Genomic DNA, 19,479 nt, shown 5'->3' with positions numbered 1-19,479 from the left:
AAGCACCTGTGAGCTCACATAGACACCAGGACCCACTAGCTCTCAGGAATGGGAAGGGCGAGTGGACATTTGAGGGACATTTGAAAGTCAACTTGAAAGCCCGACTGGCTGGATCTGCTGTGTCCAAATTGCCTTGGAGAAAATAGCTTAATCGGGGATCTCTTATTAAGCCGGGATTAGGAAGGCTTGTCTTATCAGTGGGTGAGAGATGACTAAGGATTCAACCATTTGATGGAGGGGTTCAAAGTGACAGCATTTCCCCAGAAGGTCTGCATGTGTAGTGGGGCCTCTGTCCTCCTGGGATGGCGCCCCAGCCCTGCCACCATCTTCACGCACTGTCGTCCCCGCAGATGTCACTGTGCATGTGCGCATTACAGACGGCCTCTGAGGGGCAGGCTTGTCGTCACCACCTCCCCACCGGGCCATGTGCCTCACACGGCCCAGCCCCCCAGACAGGCGGGACATCCACGCACTGTTTATCTAGTCTAGAATGTCTGAAAGCTCAGATCCTCATTCACTTCACAACGCAGCTCGCCCCCCACACATGCAGGCCATCGGGGAACGTCCACTCACTGTTCTTTCCAGGGCGAGTTGGGTAAAGAGGGATTTAGAAAATGCTCACTGATGGTCACAAGTTGTGATTCTTTTTCAGAATTCAAGGCTTTTTCTCCTTTTGTTTCTGTTTTTCAAAATAGTTCACTTTTTTTGTTTCTTGATTTTTTTTTTTGCATTTAATTTTAGTGATTTTTCTTATCTTGCCTTTTAATGTAGGCAAATAGTGGAGCAAGCAAATAACCACTACTAATAAAAAAAAAACTAATGCCACAACTATAAACATTTCATATTGTTTGTTATTTTTTAAACTGGTTTTATTGGGGGTTTTCTTCACAAGGAAACAATACATAGTCTAGGACAGGGGTGGGCAAACTTTTTGACTCGAGGGCCACAATGGGTTCTTAAACTGGACCGGAGGGCCGGAACAAAAGCATGGATGGAGTGTTTGTGTGAACTAATATAAATTCAAAGTAAACATCATTACATAAAAGGGTACGGTCTTTTTTTTTTTTTAGTTTTATTCATTTCAAACGGGCCAGATCTGGCCCGCAGGCCATAGTTTGCCCATGGCTGGTCTAGGAAGAGAGATCTGAAAAGATGGAGACAGAAAAATAGGGTGACCAAAATCCATGATCCTGCCCCGGTCGGGCACCAGCCCAACTCCCTCCTCCTCTAGGTGGTCTCAGTGCACATGTGCACACACATGGTCACATGCACACATGTACATTCATGTATGTGTATACATTTATGTCTACACACACACATAATTACACCTGTGTGCGCATGTGTGCACATACATGTGCACACATGATCACACTCACACATGTATATGTGCGCTGTTGCCCACTGTCACACACACTCTTGCTCATACTCACATGCACGTGTAAAGGGCTTGCACAAGCATCTGCTGGCCTACTTGCTGTGAAGTGTGGACCAGTCGCCAGGTGATGGTGGGAGCTCCTCCGACTGTCCCTATGTTAGAGGTTACCATGTTGCAAACCCCTGTTGTTCCAACAGCTCAAAGCCAGAATAACAATGAGAAACATGATTAGAAACTTAACATATGGATTTTTTTTTTTTTTTTAGGCGCAAGGATATTTTGAAGAGGGAAGAAGCGTCGTGCGATGTGAAGGGTGCTGTGCTGGAGGTGCTGATGCCAGAAACCCGGTGACCTGGGAATGCTAAATTTCAAACAAAGCATTCTCTTACAAAACTGCCAGGTGGAGCCACTTGCTTCGGACCACATCTAATTTGGTAAAATTGCTTTGGCCCAAATGCCAGAAGCCTTGGCAGGAACCAGGCAGGAGGCAACCGACTGGCAGCGGCAAGGACAGCGGAAGCATTTGAGCCAGACCCTGTCTGATGGGCCAGCCCAGGCTGGGCCACATGGGTGAGACGGGGTGAGATGATGGAGCCGGGAGGCCCCCGCTGGAGGGAGGGCGTGTCCAGCTGGTGGGTGAGAGCAGCAGGGTTCTGGGCAGCACCGTGGACAGCTCCCGAGCAGCTGGTCTCCCTCCATCCTTACTTAGTTAGGACTGGACACCACTCCTTCAGCCCCATCCTTGGGTGGTGGACACTGGGGCCCCAGCCCACCCCGCACCCCTCAGGATCCTGCTCAGAAGAGGCCCGAGGAGGAGGCAAGTGGTCCAAGATCCCTACCCCCACCCCACAAGATGGGCCCCTTACACACCCGCTCCCATCACCCACCCTGCTCACGCACCTGCGGCCCCTCACCGTCCCCTGATATTCATTTAACGCCTCCCCTGAAGGACAGAGCCAGGGATCTGGGCTCCAGGAGGGTCTGAGGACTAAGAAGGAGAAGAGAAAATGTGATTTGTGGGAGGAAGGGAATAAAAACGGACTAACCACTTGGGAAAGGCCAGAAAGAACAAAGGAGAAATGGGGACAATCTTAACTTTCAGGGTGTTTTCTTGTGTGGCCCACTCTCGTCCTCTCCCTTCAAGTGTCTCCTCAGAGTGGCCCTTCTGATGGGCCCTGAAGGTCACAGAAGGCGGGCCAGGCCACAAAGCACCCGGGACGAACACTGGGCACTCACCATGCAGTCACCACTCCGCCCCATGCCCAGCCTGACCCTGTGGCCTGCAGAGCCCATGGGAGGCCCACTCAGCCCTGACCAAGAGGGCCCAGGCCCGTGACCCATGAGCCTTGACGTGCCTGGAGAGCCAGCAGGGACATGCGCACACAGGCCCCAGGCAAAGCCTTTCAGGTGAAACCCCTCTGAGACCCTCATTCTGAAGGGGCCCCAAAACACCTAAAGTTGTCCATTTGCCGCAAATGGCCAATGAGAAGCTGCACAAAATACCTCATTGACCTCCCCGTGGCCTTGGACCGGGGTCTGGCTTCTCCTGGGGCCCTGACAAGCACGTTACAAATGGAAGGGCCTCGTCGGAACATTCTAAGTTTTGTTAATTTTATTATTTGCTTCTCAAACTAGGCTTCACCTCAGGGCTGAATGAATTTGTTGGCATAAATCTTTGTTAGAAATGGTCTACACAAATTCAAACTGACACCGCGGAGAGGGGAGAAAGACAGCTAGTTGCCATGGCAACCGGAGACCCGGCTTTAATTCCACTCTGTGAGCCACGCATGCTGAGCGCACACGGAGGCCAGCCTCGCGTCCCGTGCCCTCCGGGGCCAGGCTGCACACGCGCGACAAGGTCACCTCCAGCACCAGGGCGCTTCTCCTGATTTCAGGTCTCAGAATCTCACACAATGGCTAGAACTGAGGCAACTCCAAAGCGGACTAAAATGCTCAGAAAAGACGCAAGTCCGGCCTGAGATGTCAGCGGCCAAGCAGGGGCTATTCTCGTTCCAGAGACATGGCATTTTTAGAGAACTCCCTTCGTGCACGGGATGGGAGACAGGGAGATGGCACCTGAGCTCCCCTGAGCCATGCAATGACGCTCAGTCACTGTGTTGACCACTCCAGACCCTTGTTCTGGTCTTTGATTCCATCCACCGAGAGGCCTGCGTGCTCCCCAGACGTCTCCTGTTCTCCCACCAACAGCCTGCAGAAGCCAGGAGGGGCAGAGAGAAACCCGGCTCCCAAGCACATGTCCTGGATGTGGGGACCAGGGCTCCGCTCTCCGGCCCTGTAGGCGCAGCTGGCTACTCTGTCCCCTGACCAGGTGGGGCCCACAGCACCCAACCCCGGGCTGAGCCTCAGCGTGGCCCAGCACCCCGTGGCAGAAAGCCACCGGCCACCCAGCCCTGTGTCCCTCAGAGGGACAGATGACTTCCCTCAGAGGGACAGATGACATCGGCTACTGAGCAAGGTCAGGGCCCTGATGTCCCAGAGGTCGCAGGTGCCTATCCTGTTGACAAACACCCACACCTGCAGTGCAGAGACTTCAGTGGGGAGTCCTGCATTCATAGAATGTGCCAGAAAGCTGACCTTTCCAGAGAGGAAGTGGAGACCCAGGGCATTAGGGAGGCCAAGGCAAGCTGCCCCCCTTACCCTCCTAACAGCCTCTTCTGTGTGTGTTCCCAGAGCCACTTCTGCGGGATTTGGGAAGCCCTGGTTCTGGTCCTGGCCCCCTGCTCTGAGGCCAGGACAGCACACAATGCTGTGCACAGGGCAGAGGGAATAGCTGGTGACCGCAGAGTCCCAGGTAGCTGCCCTAGCACCTGTCCCCTCCTCCAAGCTGCGCCTGCGGTCCTGGGGAGCTGAGTCCCTGTGGGCTATTCACTCCTGGCTTTCTGCCATCTCTGGGCGGGGAGCCCTGAGGGCAGTGAGGGGTTGACCCGTTCACCTTGCACCCTGTACCTGGACAGTCTTGATGGAGGGGGCGGCAGTGGATGGGACATCAGGGCAGAAGCACCATGGTGACCATCCCCGCTGGGGGAGTCTGGGCAAAATCCCCTAGTTCAGAGTGGGTTCCCCACCTCCCTCCCTGCCCCTCTTGTCCCCAGTCCGGGGCCCCCAGGGAGCTCCAACTGCCCCACAGGCCTGGGGAACCAGCCTAGGAAGTTCCCCGCTAACACCCACTCCCTGGGCACCAGGAAAGGCACTTCACCCCTGGGGTTCAGGCCTTCACCTGAGGTTTAGGACTTATCTCAGAGTTCCACAGAGAAGCGTTGGCAGCACCCCACTCAGAGGCAGGGTGCCATGAGGCCGAGGAGCCGGAGCACAAAACCCCTCTAATTCCTATATTCTTAATGACACCATTAAAATCAGGCCCCTCAGCCTGGCTGGGTGGCTCAGTGGTTGAATGTCACCCTATGAGCCAGGAGGTCACGGTTTGATTCCCCGTCAGGGCACAGGCCTGAGTTGTGGGCTCTATCCCCAGTGTGGGGCCTGCAGGAGGCAGCCGATCAATGATTCTCTCTCATCATTGATGTTTCTAGCTCGCTCTCCCTCTCCCTTCCTCTCTGAAATAAATGAAAAAATTTTTAAACAAAAATAAAATAAAATCAGGCTCCTCAAAATTTGGGGACAGCAGGGACCTGGGACCCCTGAGCGGGGTTACAACCTTCTAGATTGAAGGGAAGGTGATGGGCTCCCCTCCAGGTTCCCATGAGCTGAGTACAGACCCGGAAGCTCGGGCGGGTCCAACTCCTCCCTCCCCTGGCCCTGCTCTGTCTGGGGATTGGGGCTGGGGGCTGGGGCCTGGGGCCTGGAAGGGGCAGGGGCTGTGGGGCTGTGCACACCAGCAGGATCGCTGACTCACGCCGGGAGGACTCATTGTGGGTACACCTCTGTCTGCACATGTTTGGATTCGTGATGTTTTAACACAAGGACTATGAAAATTCCTCCTAAATCGATTTCCTGGTCACATTTCTGTTTGTGGAGCCCTCCACGGACAGAGTTTTTTTCTTTAAATAAAATCGCCAGTCCTCCTGCCTCGGCTCAGGGAGACGTTTTCAGGTGAGTTGTCCGACACTGCTGGGAGCGAAGGCAAAGCCTGGCCGGTTGTCTCTTTAAATCGGCTCTGCAGTGTGATGGGCACGGGAAGAACCATTCCCAGCCTGCGGCAGGGAGCCGGCCACAGCGCCGCCATCCGCCTCCCCCATCCCCATGGTTACGGCTCCTGCTTCCCGCCGGTCCTCTTCCCTGGCTGTCACCGGCGGAAGCAAGCGCAGAGGCGGCTGGCGTTCCTCGCCCGAGTTCTGGAAGCTGCGTGCTGAGAATCGCGCTGCATGTCTGCCGTCCTGGCTCTGACTCACGTCCCCGGCTGCAGTCCTGCAATCTGTTGATAACTCTGCCGGCGAGCGGGGCGCACGGGCCCCGGGAATGGAGACCTGCTCCCCTGCACAGCGAGCTCGCGGTGGCTCCCCGGCAACAGGCACTGTGCTGTTGCCCCTCCAGCTGTTTTTGCCAAAATAGGTGAGAAGTTGGGTATCACGTCTCAGGGTCTGAGCAGTGGGTGGACCTGAGGGCCGGGAAGCAGCAGGAGGTGGGGGAGGCAAGGTGGGAGCCCGCTGCCCACAGAGCCCGTTCTCCACCGTTTCTCCGGGCATCAGTGCCAATCCGGGTGAGGCGATTCCTGCTCCTGGAAATGCAGATTCCCAATAACTTTGGGTTAAGCTGAGGGCACCGAGCCACAGCCAAAATCTGTGTCTGTGTGGGGGGCAAACAGCCAGCCCCTGAGTCCAGCTACATCCACCTGCCAGGGGCTGGCTGTTCTGTAGGAGATGCATTCAAGGTTTACTGGATTCTCTTGACTTAAGCTGACAGACTTGTTATCCAGCTCAGTGAGTTTAGTTTCCTGTGCTGGGTGGCGAGCATGGGTTGCTTTTTAAATGTGCAGAAGGGAGTGCTCCCCGGAGGGCAGGCTGGCTGCCAGTGCCTTTGGCCAGGGCCCCTCAGGCTCCCAAGCCCAGGTGGTCCCCGGACCCTCGGCATGCCCCTGGCAAATGGAGGCCGGAGTCAGAGTCCACAGGCTGGCTGGGCTGAGAGCAGCTGAGATGGGGCAACTCTGGGAGGTGCTGGGGCTGTGGGGGGAGAGGGCGGCAGGGGGACCCTCCCCTGCCCTGACCAGGCCCTGTCTTCACAGGTGGGTGCAGCCTCTCCACCCTCACCTGCCCCACCAGAGTCGCCCTGAGGCCCGTAGCCTGGGGCTTGACCCTGTGGCCGCTGTTTGGGACCTTGACCTTCTGGAGGGCCATGGAGGCTGGCGGGGAGAAAGGCGCGACATAGTTGGCTAACGGGGACACCATCTGCATCCGGGGCGCCCACCCTTCAGTAACTTCACGTGCTCATGGTGAGTCCACATGCTCAGGGGCCAGGGGGGGCCACGTCGAGGGTGGCCACCCTGTGCACAGAGGCCCCAGCCAGGAAACTGAGTCGTCAGGTGGTCAGCTAGCCCACAGCCAGGCATACGCTGTGCCTGTGCCCAAGAGTCCTGGGGGCGGGGGAGGGGGCTGAGGGCAGGGGGTGGCCGTTTGTTTCCAGGCCGCCTGCCTGGCTGCTCGGGAGGACCATACTAATTAGTTGATGGCATGCCGCAATGTTGAATCATTTCATCGGTGGAGGAGACGTCCGCCTCGCGCCCCCACCCCGGTCGGCTCCAGGGCCTCTGAGCACCTTCCCTGGCCTCCGGCCCGGGTCCCTCCCACTGCAGCTCTGCCCTCCTCTTGCCTGCAGAAAGTTGGCAGGACCACAGGGGGACGTGGGTGGGCTTCAGCAGCACGTACAGCAAACACGGGGGTGTTTCTCTCGCCAGCAAAGGGGGGCGGCTGCTGTGAGCAGCCCGGGGATGTGGGGGGCTCAGCCTGCGGACTCGTGTGTGCCTCGCTGTGGCGGCTGCCAGTTCGGACTCCGGAAGGTTGATGCTGAGTGAATAATGCAGTGTGTGTGTGTGTGTGTGTGTGTGTGTGTGTGTGTGTGACAGCCGGCAGAGCACGTGCAGGGAATGCTGATGACCAGAGGACAGTGCAGCCAGCAGCGGCCGTGGCACCGACCCCAACAATGGGTCCCAAATGCAGACCGGGTGGTCTGCTTCCTCAGGAGTGGTCAGTCTGAGTCGCCTGTTCATTTTCTCTTCGTTAGAAATGTCCGAATGAGAGAGATGCTGTTCTCCGGAATTCAGCCTCCCTCCCAGGCTGCCCCGGGCCTCGGAAGCTGGACGGACGCCAGGCACTTGCCTTTCAGACAGCCGAGAGGTTGCGTGTTTTGGGCACAGGATGCTCCTCAGAGAGGCGGGCTGCCTGGCCCGGCCCCCGGCTTCCCACCAGCTCACTTGTTGCCCGAAGGTGCCACACCCAACATGGCTGTGGCCTCCCGGGTGGCAGCATCCCCAGCTTTCCTTCCTCAAATGTAGATCCCCAGGTGCCAATGGAACGTGTCACTGGTGGAGGGCAGGTGAGCTGGCAGGTGCCCAGCACTGCCCTTCAGGGCCACCACAGGTGACCGCTGCCTGTCCTTGCCTCCTCTCTGATGCTTCGGCCCTTCCAAACACTCGCTCTCCATTTCAGGGGCGGGGTCGGCCCGTGGTGCCTTGGTCTCGGCCAGAACGCCGGCCCATCCAACACTGAAAACCGCCCGGTTAGCCTTGCCCACAGCAATTGGGGCTCAGCAGTTTGTTGGGGTTTTGTCTTAATAAATAACATTTACACTGGAGAGAGTTTCTGAAAGGAGGATGCCCGGCCTCGCATGCAGGGTCACAGTTCAGGTGAGAGCATCTTTCTGTGTGTGTCTGAGTCTGTGGTGCAGACAGCTGGGCAGGCTCACCCTGTGGCTCAGGGCATCGGAGGGAAGCCTGAAGGCCCAGCAACAGGGTGGCCTGCCCCTGTCTGTCCCCCACTGCCGCCCTCTGGCCACACGTGCAGCTCCTGCGGGGCCCGGGCCTCCCTAACACCTGCGGGCATCAAGCTGCCTCCTGGATCCCATGTTTCCTCGGCCACACACTGAAGTTCAATTGCACTGAGTTCCAGGCGTCTCTGGGCAGGCTTCCTGGGCCCATGCCTCCTTTCAGAATGGTGCCAGGAGGTGCTGCTGTCTGTCCAGCGCTCAGACAGGGTCTGAATACCCAGGTGCTGCCCCGGGAGGCCTGTGTCTGGCACCCGAAGCCCAGGCCGCCGCCACCCCACATCTTCATCACAACTGCTAGTCCACGAAGCAGGCGTGGGCTGGCCTGTCCCTGGCTGCTGCGGTTGGGATCCCAATGCAAGCAGGTTCCACGTGCTCATTGCTTTGTGTCCTGTAATCTTCGGTGACCTTCACCCTGAGCTAGGGGACCGCCTCTCCTCAGGGAACAAAGTGGCCGGCTTTGGAAGTAGAGTAAAAGGTTGTCCAATCCTTTGCACTGTCTGTCTCCTTCCAGAGGAGCCACAGGAGGAGCAGTGTCGGTGGCCCGGCTGAGGGCTCTGAGGTCTCAGCCCCTGCACTCTGGGGGGCAGTGGCTGCAGAGAGAGGCCTGGCGTGGGTGGTCCAGCCGCCTGCTGGCACCTCCAGTCACAGTAGCATCAGGTCGTGCGGAGGGTGAGCTCCCGTCACTGACCTGCAGGTCCCAGTGGCACAAAGGCCACTCGGTCATTCGGGATGGTCCTGGCCCAGGAGGCGCCACATCAGGAGGGCTGGGGCTCTCGTGCACACCCCGGCAGAGCCCCCCACATGCTCTGAATTCAGGGCTGGAATCAGTGTCCTTGGAGCATGCTCGGGGACGTCCCGAAGAGCCCTGAAGCCAGGACAGGGCGAGAGGCCAGTCCCGCCCCGGCCGTGCTTGGAGTAGAGACACGCGGCACGCTCACAATGCCCTTTTCCCCCACAGCTATACCCCTCATTCCAACAAGGGAATTAAAACTCCCAAAGAGATCGGGGTAGACACCAGGCAGGGTGCTGGGGAGGCGAACAGGGAGGGAACTGCCTGTTGTCCGAGCCGAGGACCTGGGCCCAGTGCCGCTCAGGACGCTCCCAGCGCTCAGCCGCCCAGTCGCCAGTCGGTCCGCAGGTGCAGGGGGTCGCTCCCACTCCAAACGCGTCCTCCAGGCCAAGCTCGGGAACCTCCCCCCCACCCCACCCCGCCCACAGGCCGGCACCTCCAGCCTCGCCTAGAAGAGCAGCGTGGGTGCTGCAGACACTTGGCTTCAGTGAGGGCTCTCCATTTGTGCTTTCAATTCTGTCCGCTATTTACACTTCTAAACACTCCTGAAACAGCCTTCCGTCCGCAACTGGAGAGTGTCACCCCCTTAAGCAGTGACGCCCGGTCAGAAGGCGCGTCCCCGAGACGCTTCCCACTGTTCTCTCCGAAGCTCTCTGAAGCCGACCAGCCCACACGCCTCCAAAAGGAAACGTAACAAACATGTAAATGCAACGTCCAATTAGGGTAATTTGTGCTCCGAATGAATAAATTACTTATCTTTTTCCTCTGCCTCTCCCCCGGGAACACTTTGATGAAAGGTTGACAGATCAATAAGATGCAATTATCATTAAAAAGGCGACAAGGGACAGCAGGCGCTAATGAAATCAGCCTCGGTCGGAACAGAACCACAAGGAAGGACGTCCCACATGCCCCCGGCCCGTGGACGCCTCGCCGAGAGGACGGGGCGCGCACACGGTCTGCACACACATAGGTCTGCGTCCGCGGCTGGCACAGGCCCCTTGGGCACGTGTCACTCTCAACTAAAGGGTGATGTTTTGATCAGACAAGTGGCACGCGACCTGACTGACCCCCTCCTCCTTTCCTCTTGCTCTTAACGTCCCGATTTATTTGGTTTGCAGAACATACCAAAAGGACACACGCAACTAAGAATAACATCATGTAAGAGGCACTCATGCCTCAAGAAATGGGAAATGCAAACAAACCCGCAGTCCAGGCCTGAGCTCCACAGAGAAAAGAGGCCGCCTGGGAGGATGCAAGCCGGTAGCCTCGGAGGAGACAGCTCCTGGCCCTGCAGGCCCAGAAGTGACCAGGAATCACAGCTCCCGCCGCCATGGGAGTGAGAGGGTGGGGTCCCTCATCCTCCCCTCGGGGCTCCCTAGCCTTTCTGCTGTGAGGTCAGGGCTCTGCCCACGGTTGCTGCTCCAAAGGGCACTGCTGGGGCCCTGGCCTAGGGGGACTTGTCCAGGGACGTCGGTCTAGCTGTGCTCACCACATACCAACAACCGTCAGGACCTGCTTGTGGAACGCTTGCAAAGTCGATTCCTCCAGGAGGAACTTGTACATGTGTGAACTTTAAAAGATAAAGCATGTCTCCGTTTTGCTTTGCCTGCTTTGAATTTTAAATGTCACCTCTAAAAATGTAGAAAGGCACCGTTGAGAACTCTGATTTGGAGAAAGGAAAAAAGAGGAGGCCAAAGGGAACTGACTGTTTCTTATAAACACCCACGGTGGCTGCCGCTGCTCGGGGTCAGTCCTCAGCACCAGGGGAGCCTCAACCCTGGGCCCTCAGAGGAGGGGGAAGCCCCCGAGGGCGGGTTGACCTCCCGCCTGTGAACCCAGCCTGGGCGCACCCTTACGAAATGTCTCTGCATCTTGAGTAGTGCCGCTGCTGCAGCCGGGGTGTCCCTGTTACCTTGAGGCTGGCACCTCTTGGCTGCCTTATTCCTGAGCTCACGGTTTAGTGGGGATTTGGACGAGGGCACAGCATGTGTCCTGCTGGAGCCCATGCCAGGCTGATGGGAGTCATTGCTGTTCTGTGCATGTGCACACCTGCCCTTCAGACGTCCAGTCTATGGACATTGTGGACCAAAGCATGGGTGCCACTGTGGTGTCCGACCCGCGGTCTGTGGAGTGTCACAGCACCCTCCCTCTGTCACGTCTGGTCATCTTCTTATTCTGGGCCAGGGCGCTATTTCTGGCCTCAATTGCCGACCAGGCCCCTTGGTGGTCAGACCACGAAGAGTCCCCCTGGCACCCACTGGCTTTTATGTGAGGTCTCTCTGCTGTCAAGGCAGCAGCTGATGGGATCAGCCACGGGGAAACCCACCGAGAGCTGTCGGAGCCCCATGAAGATGGCCAGCTGGGCCGCCCCTACAGGCTGAAGCCACTCGTGGGCAGCCCATGAGGCGTGGCTCCGCCTGCTGAGCACTCACCTGAGCAGGGTCTTCCCTGGCAGGGTGCCTCCTTCTGCTGAGACCCGGCAAAGGTCCCCTGATTCAGAGAATGCCACCAGGGACTTGCCGGGAGGGGCTGGGCTCGGGGAGAGCCCCCGTGGCTCTGCCACACGTGCAGGTTCTCAGCCGCGTTGCTCACCTGGCTCTGCTCTGTGTTCCTTCCAGGATTTGAAGAGTGTCCTCTCCCTGCCCCAGCACCCAGGGGAGTTCCTGCACCCCGTGGTGTACGCCTGCACGGCCGTCATGCTGCTCTGCCTCCTCGCCTCCGTCATCACCTACCTCATGCACCAGAGGTGAGGCCCTACTCTGTCCTGAGACGCCCCGCCTCGCCGCCTAGTGCAAACCCCAAAGTGAGACTCCTACCCTCACGGAGCAAAAAGCCCCTGGAAGGCACTTCACAGATGGCCGGCCAGCTGGAGCCTGCCCGGCCTGGGTGGCCCTGGGGGTGACCGAGGTTCGCTGACGGTCAGGGACAGCCGTGCCCCTCCATCCCCGGTGTCCATGTTCTTATCAAATCCGGTGAAGTAAGTTCTTCCTCCAACAGCACAGCGTCTGCTCAGGCGCCCGAGGGCCCATGTCCTTGGGAAGTTGGAGCAGCTGGCAGACCCTCAGGCACGTCTGCATTTTTTTTCTAGAAAAGAGAGTCTAGTCAGGTCTCTTCTGAGCTGGTTTCCTCTGCCTGGGAGTGAGGAGATGACCTGGCTGTGTCCCCATCACTCGAGGATGCCCTGGGGAATGTGAGGAGGAGTCTCGGCCATGGTCAGGGTTCAGCCCACAAGGCGAGTCATGGGCAAAGCCGTGGCATAACCACAGAACCACCGTCATGGGAAGAGACGTGGGGTGGGAATACGGCCACGGAGGGCTGTGGCCACAGGCACAGCTGTCAGCATAGCTAGGGAATCACAGTCGTGGCCGTAGCCAGGGATGAGGTGTGGGCACAGCCATAGGCAGCGTCGGAGTCCAGTGCCCGCGTGGCGACAGGGGTCGCCGTGTAGTTGGTCACTGTCACGGCCTCCTCTCAAGGTTATCAGAGATTTCTCAAAAACACTTCCAGGCCTCGTGCTCCAGGGCATTTAACACCGAACCCCACCAGCCACACGCTGAGGGTGGACTCCGCACGGTCTGTCCGTCTTTCCCTTGACCTGGTCCTTGGGGTGTGTCTCTCTGCCCAGAGGTCTCCCCAGTTCTCACATGGACAGATGCAGGTAAAGGGCTCACACCCACTCTGCTGAGGGGCAGGTTCCTGACGACACACCTGTGTTTCCCCAGCGCTATCCGGATCAGCCGCAAGGGCAGGCACACGCTCCTGAACTTCTGCCTGCACGCAGCCCTGACCTTCACCGTGTTCGCCGGGGGCATCAACCGCACCAAGTACCCCATCCTGTGCCAGGCGGTGAGTCTTCCTTCACCTGCGTCTTCCTTAGGGTCCATCACCTCTCCGGCCAAAGGGGAAGTTTGTGATCATTGTCTTGTGTATGGAATCATATTTGAGTATCTGTTCGTGTGTTTCGCATGAAAGGAATGGTCCAGCATCCAGTGTGTCCATGTTGCAGACCCAGGTGAGTCTAGTTACTTTGCTCCGTATTCCATCATATAAATAACTAGAGGCCCAATGCATGAAATTTGTGTGGGGGGGTCCCTCAGCCCAGCCTGCACCCTCTCCCAGTCTGGGAGCCCTCACTCCTTACCGCTCAGTCCTCCTTACCGCTCGGCTGGCTGCTCCTTAGCGCTACTGCAGAGGCAGGAGAGCTACACTCACCAGCCGTGAGCCCTGCGTTGAACATCTGCCCCCTGGTGGTCAGTGCACATCATAGCGATCGGTCGTTCCGCTGTTTGGTCGATTTGCATATTGGGCTTTTGATATATAGGATGTATTTTTCACTTGGAACAATTTGCTCTGAGGCCTGTGGTGGCGACAGGCTGATGAGAAGTCCACTGTCCCACAAACAGGGCTTGTCCGGGAGCGGGGACCAGCCCTGCAGAGGCTGGTGGGCAGGAGCAGGGGACAAGCCACCTGCTTCCCCATCCAAGTAAGAATCCCAGGATGCTAATGCCAAGACTCATAATCAGGCAGCAGAAACTGTCACCAGCGGGCTGCCACGGAGTGCAGGCCACAGAGACACGTGTGGAGGCCACGGCGGAGTCGCCCTGCCCCCTCTCGGGAAAAACTTAAACGACCCTTCGGCTCCTGACAGGGCTCAGAAGAGGCCCTTTCCCAACCCACAGAGCATCCCTCCAAGGACCACCCCTTCGGTTCTGTCACTTCGTGGGCACACCCGCCCGGGCCACGTGGAGGGAGCTCTGGCAGCAGCACCCATGGGGATGTCACGCTGCTCGCCTTACAGCCTTGGTTGCTGTGAAGCCATTCATCGATGGCTGTGCTGCCACAGCCTCACCACCTGGGACCTGGTGCACTGGTGCTGACCTCGGTGGCTGTCTGTCCACACAGGTGACCTGTCCACATGCACAGACTCACCCTGGGGACCGGTAGGTGAGATGCTGCTCCCACAGGGGGACCTCAGGGAATAATCGGGCTGTTAGCTCTCGTTCTCCACACCCACCTGCACGCAAGGGAGGCATCAGGCCCATGAGACAGCACCTGCTCCAGAGCCTTGGCACCCAGGGCCCAGCCCCTAGGCTCCTGGTGAAAGAGACACCACTTTTCTGTGACTCGATGTCAAGATGAGCCGCCCATCACAAACACGCACAGCACAATGAGGGGCAGGCCCGCCTCCTCTCGCCTTTCCACAGCGTGGAAACCGCTGAGGCGAGCGCCCCAGGAAATCCAATTTACGCTCCGCCTGCAGTGCTACCGGGGAGCGGAGCCATCCAGACACGAGGCACGGATTGTTACCTCTATGTCCGCACTTCTCCACGTGAGCGCCACGAGCCAGGCCCAGTGAGGAGGAGCCGCCAGAATCACGGTGGTACGGCCACCCCCACCCCTCAGAGGCCCAGTAATCATGGTACTGGGGAGCCCTGGCCCCCTAAATTCTGGGCGCCATCTGTGTCTGCTAGCCACCCTCATGGCACCCAGGGCCTGGCCGGGGTGCACAGTAGGTGGGGGCAGATATGACCTAGAAACATCCACAGAGGTAAGACCTGTAGAAATCCTGTTAGTGTGAGAAACGCTCGATTCTCTCGTAGTGACAACCTTAGGGCCCCAGCAGAGGCAGCCAGCCCTGCTCTCCGCAGCAGATGCTGTCCTGATCTTGCCGGAATGTATCAGGGCATCATTCATTCATTCACTCATTCACTTATTCATTCACAAAAATGCACTGGGTGCCTGTGGGTGCTGGGGGTGCAGCTGAGATCAAACCTACCGGTTCCCCCGCTGTGTGGATCTGCCTTCCAGTGGTGTCTGGATAGCAGTAACCTGCCCGGCGTGTCAGGGAAAATGAGATGCAGAGCAGAGGCAAGGCCAGGCTCACCTGACTGGGGTCCCTCCTCCACTCACCGCAGGAGACCAGGAGGCACAGGGAGAGGTGATGGCTACTTCATGTGTCCCTTTGATGGGTTCCCGGGCACCCAGACATGTCACACATGATTCTGGGTGTGTCTGGGACGGTGTTTGGGATGAGGCAAGTGGAGTGGAGGGCCGTCCGTGGTATCGGTGGCCTCGTCCAACTGCTGGGGTCTGAATAAGTAGAAGTCTGAGTGAGAAAGACCTCGGTCTCCGGCCTTTAGATGCAGACAGGCTGAATTACATCACCATTCTCCTGGTTCTCCAGCTTGCCCACTGCAGACCTGGGGCTTCCGCGGGCTCCCTAATTACATGAGCCAATTCATTATAGGCAGCCAGGCTGGCCCCCACTTTGACCAGTGACACCTACACACGACCCTGGTGCCCGACACAGGACCCTCTGGCCAGCCTTCCCTGACCAGTGTCGCTCTGGGTGACAGTGAGTGATGTATGAGAAGTGGTCCAAGCTCCGAATGGCAGAGAGAACAGCCGGTTGTCATGGCAACAAAAAATGACCGTGCGCCTCATGAAAGTACAAAGTGACATCATGGTCACAGACAGACGGCCAGCGTTGTCCTCACATAATAGATGTGCCGGGCCCAGGAGCGTGGGGAGGCGGTAGACGGCTGTCTGAGAGCCAGGGCGGGGTCCCCGTGACCTCTCCCTGTGTCCAGCCTGCGTCGGTGTTTGGAAGACAGAGTTCTGCCGTCCACAGGCTCAGAAAATCCCCCCACCTGCGGTCAGGATGAGGCTCAGTCCCACCTCCTCCTCCACACTCACCTCCCAGCTCTGGGTACTCCCTGCCCTCCTCGCCTCTGAGGACGTGTCTCCGTTTCTTCCTGAAAAGAAAGTCAGACTGTCCTTCAGTTGAGGGCCAGGTGATGTGACTCCCCGCCCTGCATCTCCTGCTGCCGAGCTGGTCCCCTGGCTTCCCAGCGCCGCCCCCGCCCGCCAGGTGGGGTAAAGCCCGGTGCGTAGGATGCAGCTGAAGCCAATGGAGGGCAGGCCGAGGAAGAGGCTGGACTCACCCACGTGCACGAGCCCATCCCAAACCCTAACTACAATTCTGGGATTCGCCCGCCTCCTCGATGTTCTCATCAATTATTATAGAGTTTTCTCATAAGTAAAACTGAACGCTGCACTTGATAAATCATTATGATGGTGCAATGCTAGCTTTACTCAGAGAATCTCTGTGTTCCTTAAACATTTATGTCCTCTCCCATTATAGCCATATTTTACTTGTCATTGCCAAGTGTCAGGTTATTACTTCAAAGGTAACCTCCTTCTCTAGAACCGGGTGGAGACAGAGCGTGGATTGCGTGATTAGCTCATGCAGTGCTGGTGATGGGAGGAACCTGGCTCTGTTCCCATAGTAACAAGCAACTCCGACTGACAGGGATCGGACTTGAGCGTCTGACCCAGAAGGCGCTGATCTCACCGGCAGTGCCCAAAACACCGGCATCTGGGAGCCCCCTGCTGCGCACCACACCACCTCACCCGGTGGGCTCCTGTGTGCGGAGGGCCCAGCACCTGGAGCTCTCCGTGTGCCTGCCTGGGCCACACCCACCACAGGGACCCGTGCACACAGGCCCCATGTGCAGGATGGTGTGCGTGCTGCTCAGCCGGCCCCAGGTGGACCACACCCAGAGGCCCACGGGCTCCCAGCCGGGCCCTCTGCAGGACAGCCGAGCTGCTTTGGGCTAACATACCTGCAAGGCTTCTTTGCAGCCCAGGCATCTCCCCTGAGCTCAGAGACCCCTGTGAAGAGCAGCGTTGCTGGAACCAAGGACCCTGGGGCCTCCGGCAGCCTCGTTTCTTGTCCTGCTGAGCTGCCTCCTGAGGACGCAGGGGAGCGGGAGGGCTGGGCGGCTCTGGGACGTGCAGTGGGGAGGTCAGTGCACTGGCGGGCGGCTACTGACCTGTCTCCCCCGCCCCCCAGGTGGGCATCGTGCTGCATTACTGCACACTCTCCACCATGCTGTGGATCGCCGTGACCGCCAGGAACATCTACAAGCAGGTGACCAAGAAGGTCCCACCCTGCCCAGGCCCAGACCAGCCACCGTACTCCCAGCAGCCCCTGCTCAGGTACCGCCCATCCCCCAGGCTCCGGGAGTCCTGCACCTGATGCTGGGATCTAGGCAAAGTGGCTCACAAGGAAACTTGGGGCCCTAGGATGATGCGGCCAGGGTGTGGGGGTGCTGGGTGGTGGTTCGGGGGCAGGAGTGAGCTGGGGCTAGAGCCTGGCCAGCAGGTCTTGGGCTAGTGTGTCAGTCCAGTGTTGCTGAGCTCCACGCCGTGGGTGGGCCGTGGTGCACACGGCTCCAATGGGGAGTCAGTAAGCGGCCTCAGTTATTCACGGGTCTCTGAGTTAAGATACCTACTCATTCGCGGGGGAAACCGAGGCAGCTCAGTTGCTGGAATTGCCAGTTTCAAGGTGACTGCACCCTGGCCCTTCATCTGGGGCTCAGTGGCTTCGGACTCGCAGCTTTCTCCACGAAGACTAATTACCAGTCTAGGCAGGTGCCGTCATCACGAGCCATGGAGGGCAGCCTAGGGAACGTGCGGCGATGTCAGAGTGAGACCGCGGTGGCGGGATAGCTTCGAAGTCACGGGTGAAAGGCTTGTCTCAGGATGTCCACACACTGCAGGGGACAGCGGTGCTCACAGCAGGGACCGACTCCGCGTTCTCACACGGGAATGTCACCCCACCCACTTACTGATCAGACACCCTCCCCTCCCCCCGATGACCTGAGACCAAGAGTCCCTGTGCCCAGGGCCAGCCCTGGCTCCTGTGCTGCCCCGCGGTGACCCCACGGCCAGTCAGCAAGTACCCCACGCTCTTTCTCCCTCCCACGTGGCTGCACGTCCTCACCCTGTGGGTGTCCAAGGACGCTGTTGGGCAGTAGTTGGAGTTTCATCAAGATGCAGATTCACTGGTTCTTTCTAGAAACTGTGCCCTGACAGAAGGAGGAGGCTGCCCGACCCTACGGTCAGGGGAGCTCCTGCTGGGTTGTGCGGAGACAGGGAGCGCATGAAGCCCATGGTTCTGATGGGTCTGGGCTCCGCTAGGGGCTGTGTCAGTGGGAACAAAACAGAAACCCCACCGAGATCCAAGTGGGGTCCAGGGTCACATGAGCACAGGAGAGGGGCTCTGACCTGGGGGCCCCCAAGGCTGGTGCAGACCTCACTGCAGAGGACGTGGCTGGAGCCCAGGGGCACGTGAGGCTGGTGCAGAGGGGCCACCTCCACCAGGAAGAGATCACTGGAGGGGGCTGGAGGCTCCACACCTCTGACCACCACCCAGCGGCTGCAGCAAGATTAGCTGCCCAGGCCTCCAGCGCCCTCTGCTGTCTGAGCCTGTGCTGTGCCCAGGAGCTGTGCTCAGCCCCTGTCCTGAGGGCTCAAGGGCTTGGAGTGACTTGAGCTGGAATACTCAGGGAAAAAGCAGAATAAAGGCAAGAGAGGGCCTGGCCAGAGGTGATGGAGGGCCCTGAGTGCTTCACCCTGCAGAACGCACGGCCAGGAAGGCTTGGGCCACGGGGCAGGTCAGCACCTCTCCAGCACCCAGTGGGCAGTGGCCCATGGGACACACTGCCCGAGTCGGGAGGGACTGTACCTGCCCAGGGCCCGGCCGCCTCTAGAGCTCCACTCGCTGCAGAACATGTTGGTCCCCAGGGACAGTCTGCAGCCATCGGGAAAGGAGAGCATGCGACAGCACTGAATGGGCCAGGGCACACTGTCCCCCAGCTCCACAGCTTAGCAATGTGGCCCCTCTCCCCCCACCCGGCTGCCAGGGGGACATCTGTGAGCTGGCCTGAGCCACGGGGCCAACGATGGGGATCACAGGCTTGAGCAGAGCGAGCCCCACCGCACTCTTGTTTAATCTTTTTCGTGAAGTCCTACGTGTCAGAGATGTGGTATCTGTGTTCATGGGGGAGAATGTCAGGGAATTTACATTTTTAATGTCCTTGCCTGGTTTGAATACCAATCTCAAACTGCGTCGGGGGTACCCCACCCCCCTTGTTTCTGAAGGAGCCTAAATAAGACCCGGTCATCCCTTCCTTAGACGTGACCCATGGGACCTGAGTCTCTCTGTTAGGTGTCTGTGGATATTGAAGTCAATCTTCTATTAGACACAGAGTATTCGGACTTTCTACTTCTTACTTCAATTTTGGTGATTTTTTGGGTGTTGTTGGGTGTTTTTTTTTCCAAAAAATTTATTCATTTCATCTAAGTTGCTGAATCATTCACATACACTTGTGTATAATATAGAGACTAGGGGCCCGGTGCACAAAATTCGTGCACTGGGTATGGGGGAGGAGTGTCCCTCAGCCCAGCCTGCCCCCTCTCACATACTGGGAGCCCTCAGGTGTTGACCCCCATCACCCTCCAATCGCAGGATCGGCCCCTTGCCCAGGCCTGACGCCTCTGACAGAGGCGTCAG

The 19,479-nt window shown here is 58.3% G+C and overlaps 1 protein-coding gene across 1 annotated transcript in view; it reads left to right on the top strand.

Annotated features, from left to right (window-relative positions):
• Positions 1 to 5,272: 5,272 nt before the first annotated feature.
• Positions 5,273 to 19,479, top strand: part of ADGRA1 (adhesion G protein-coupled receptor A1) — a 22,293-nt gene continuing 8,086 nt past the window's right edge. The window contains exons 1-5 of the mRNA XM_006754970.2: positions 5,273 to 5,902; positions 6,573 to 6,779; positions 11,738 to 11,865; positions 12,842 to 12,965; positions 16,975 to 17,120. Of these exons, the coding sequence (XP_006755033.1) occupies positions 6,777 to 6,779; positions 11,738 to 11,865; positions 12,842 to 12,965; positions 16,975 to 17,120 (401 nt within the window). The 5' untranslated portion in view covers positions 5,273 to 5,902; positions 6,573 to 6,776. The remainder of the gene's footprint in view (positions 5,903 to 6,572; positions 6,780 to 11,737; positions 11,866 to 12,841; positions 12,966 to 16,974; positions 17,121 to 19,479) is intronic.

The sequence above is a fragment of the Myotis davidii genome, unplaced genomic scaffold (assembly GCF_000327345.1).
Source record: "Myotis davidii unplaced genomic scaffold, ASM32734v1 scaffold72, whole genome shotgun sequence".
In the NCBI taxonomy this organism is placed as follows: Eukaryota; Metazoa; Chordata; class Mammalia; order Chiroptera; family Vespertilionidae; genus Myotis; species Myotis davidii.
Note: the sequence above shows the minus strand (reverse complement) of the source record. Positions and strands in the feature narration are given on the sequence as shown.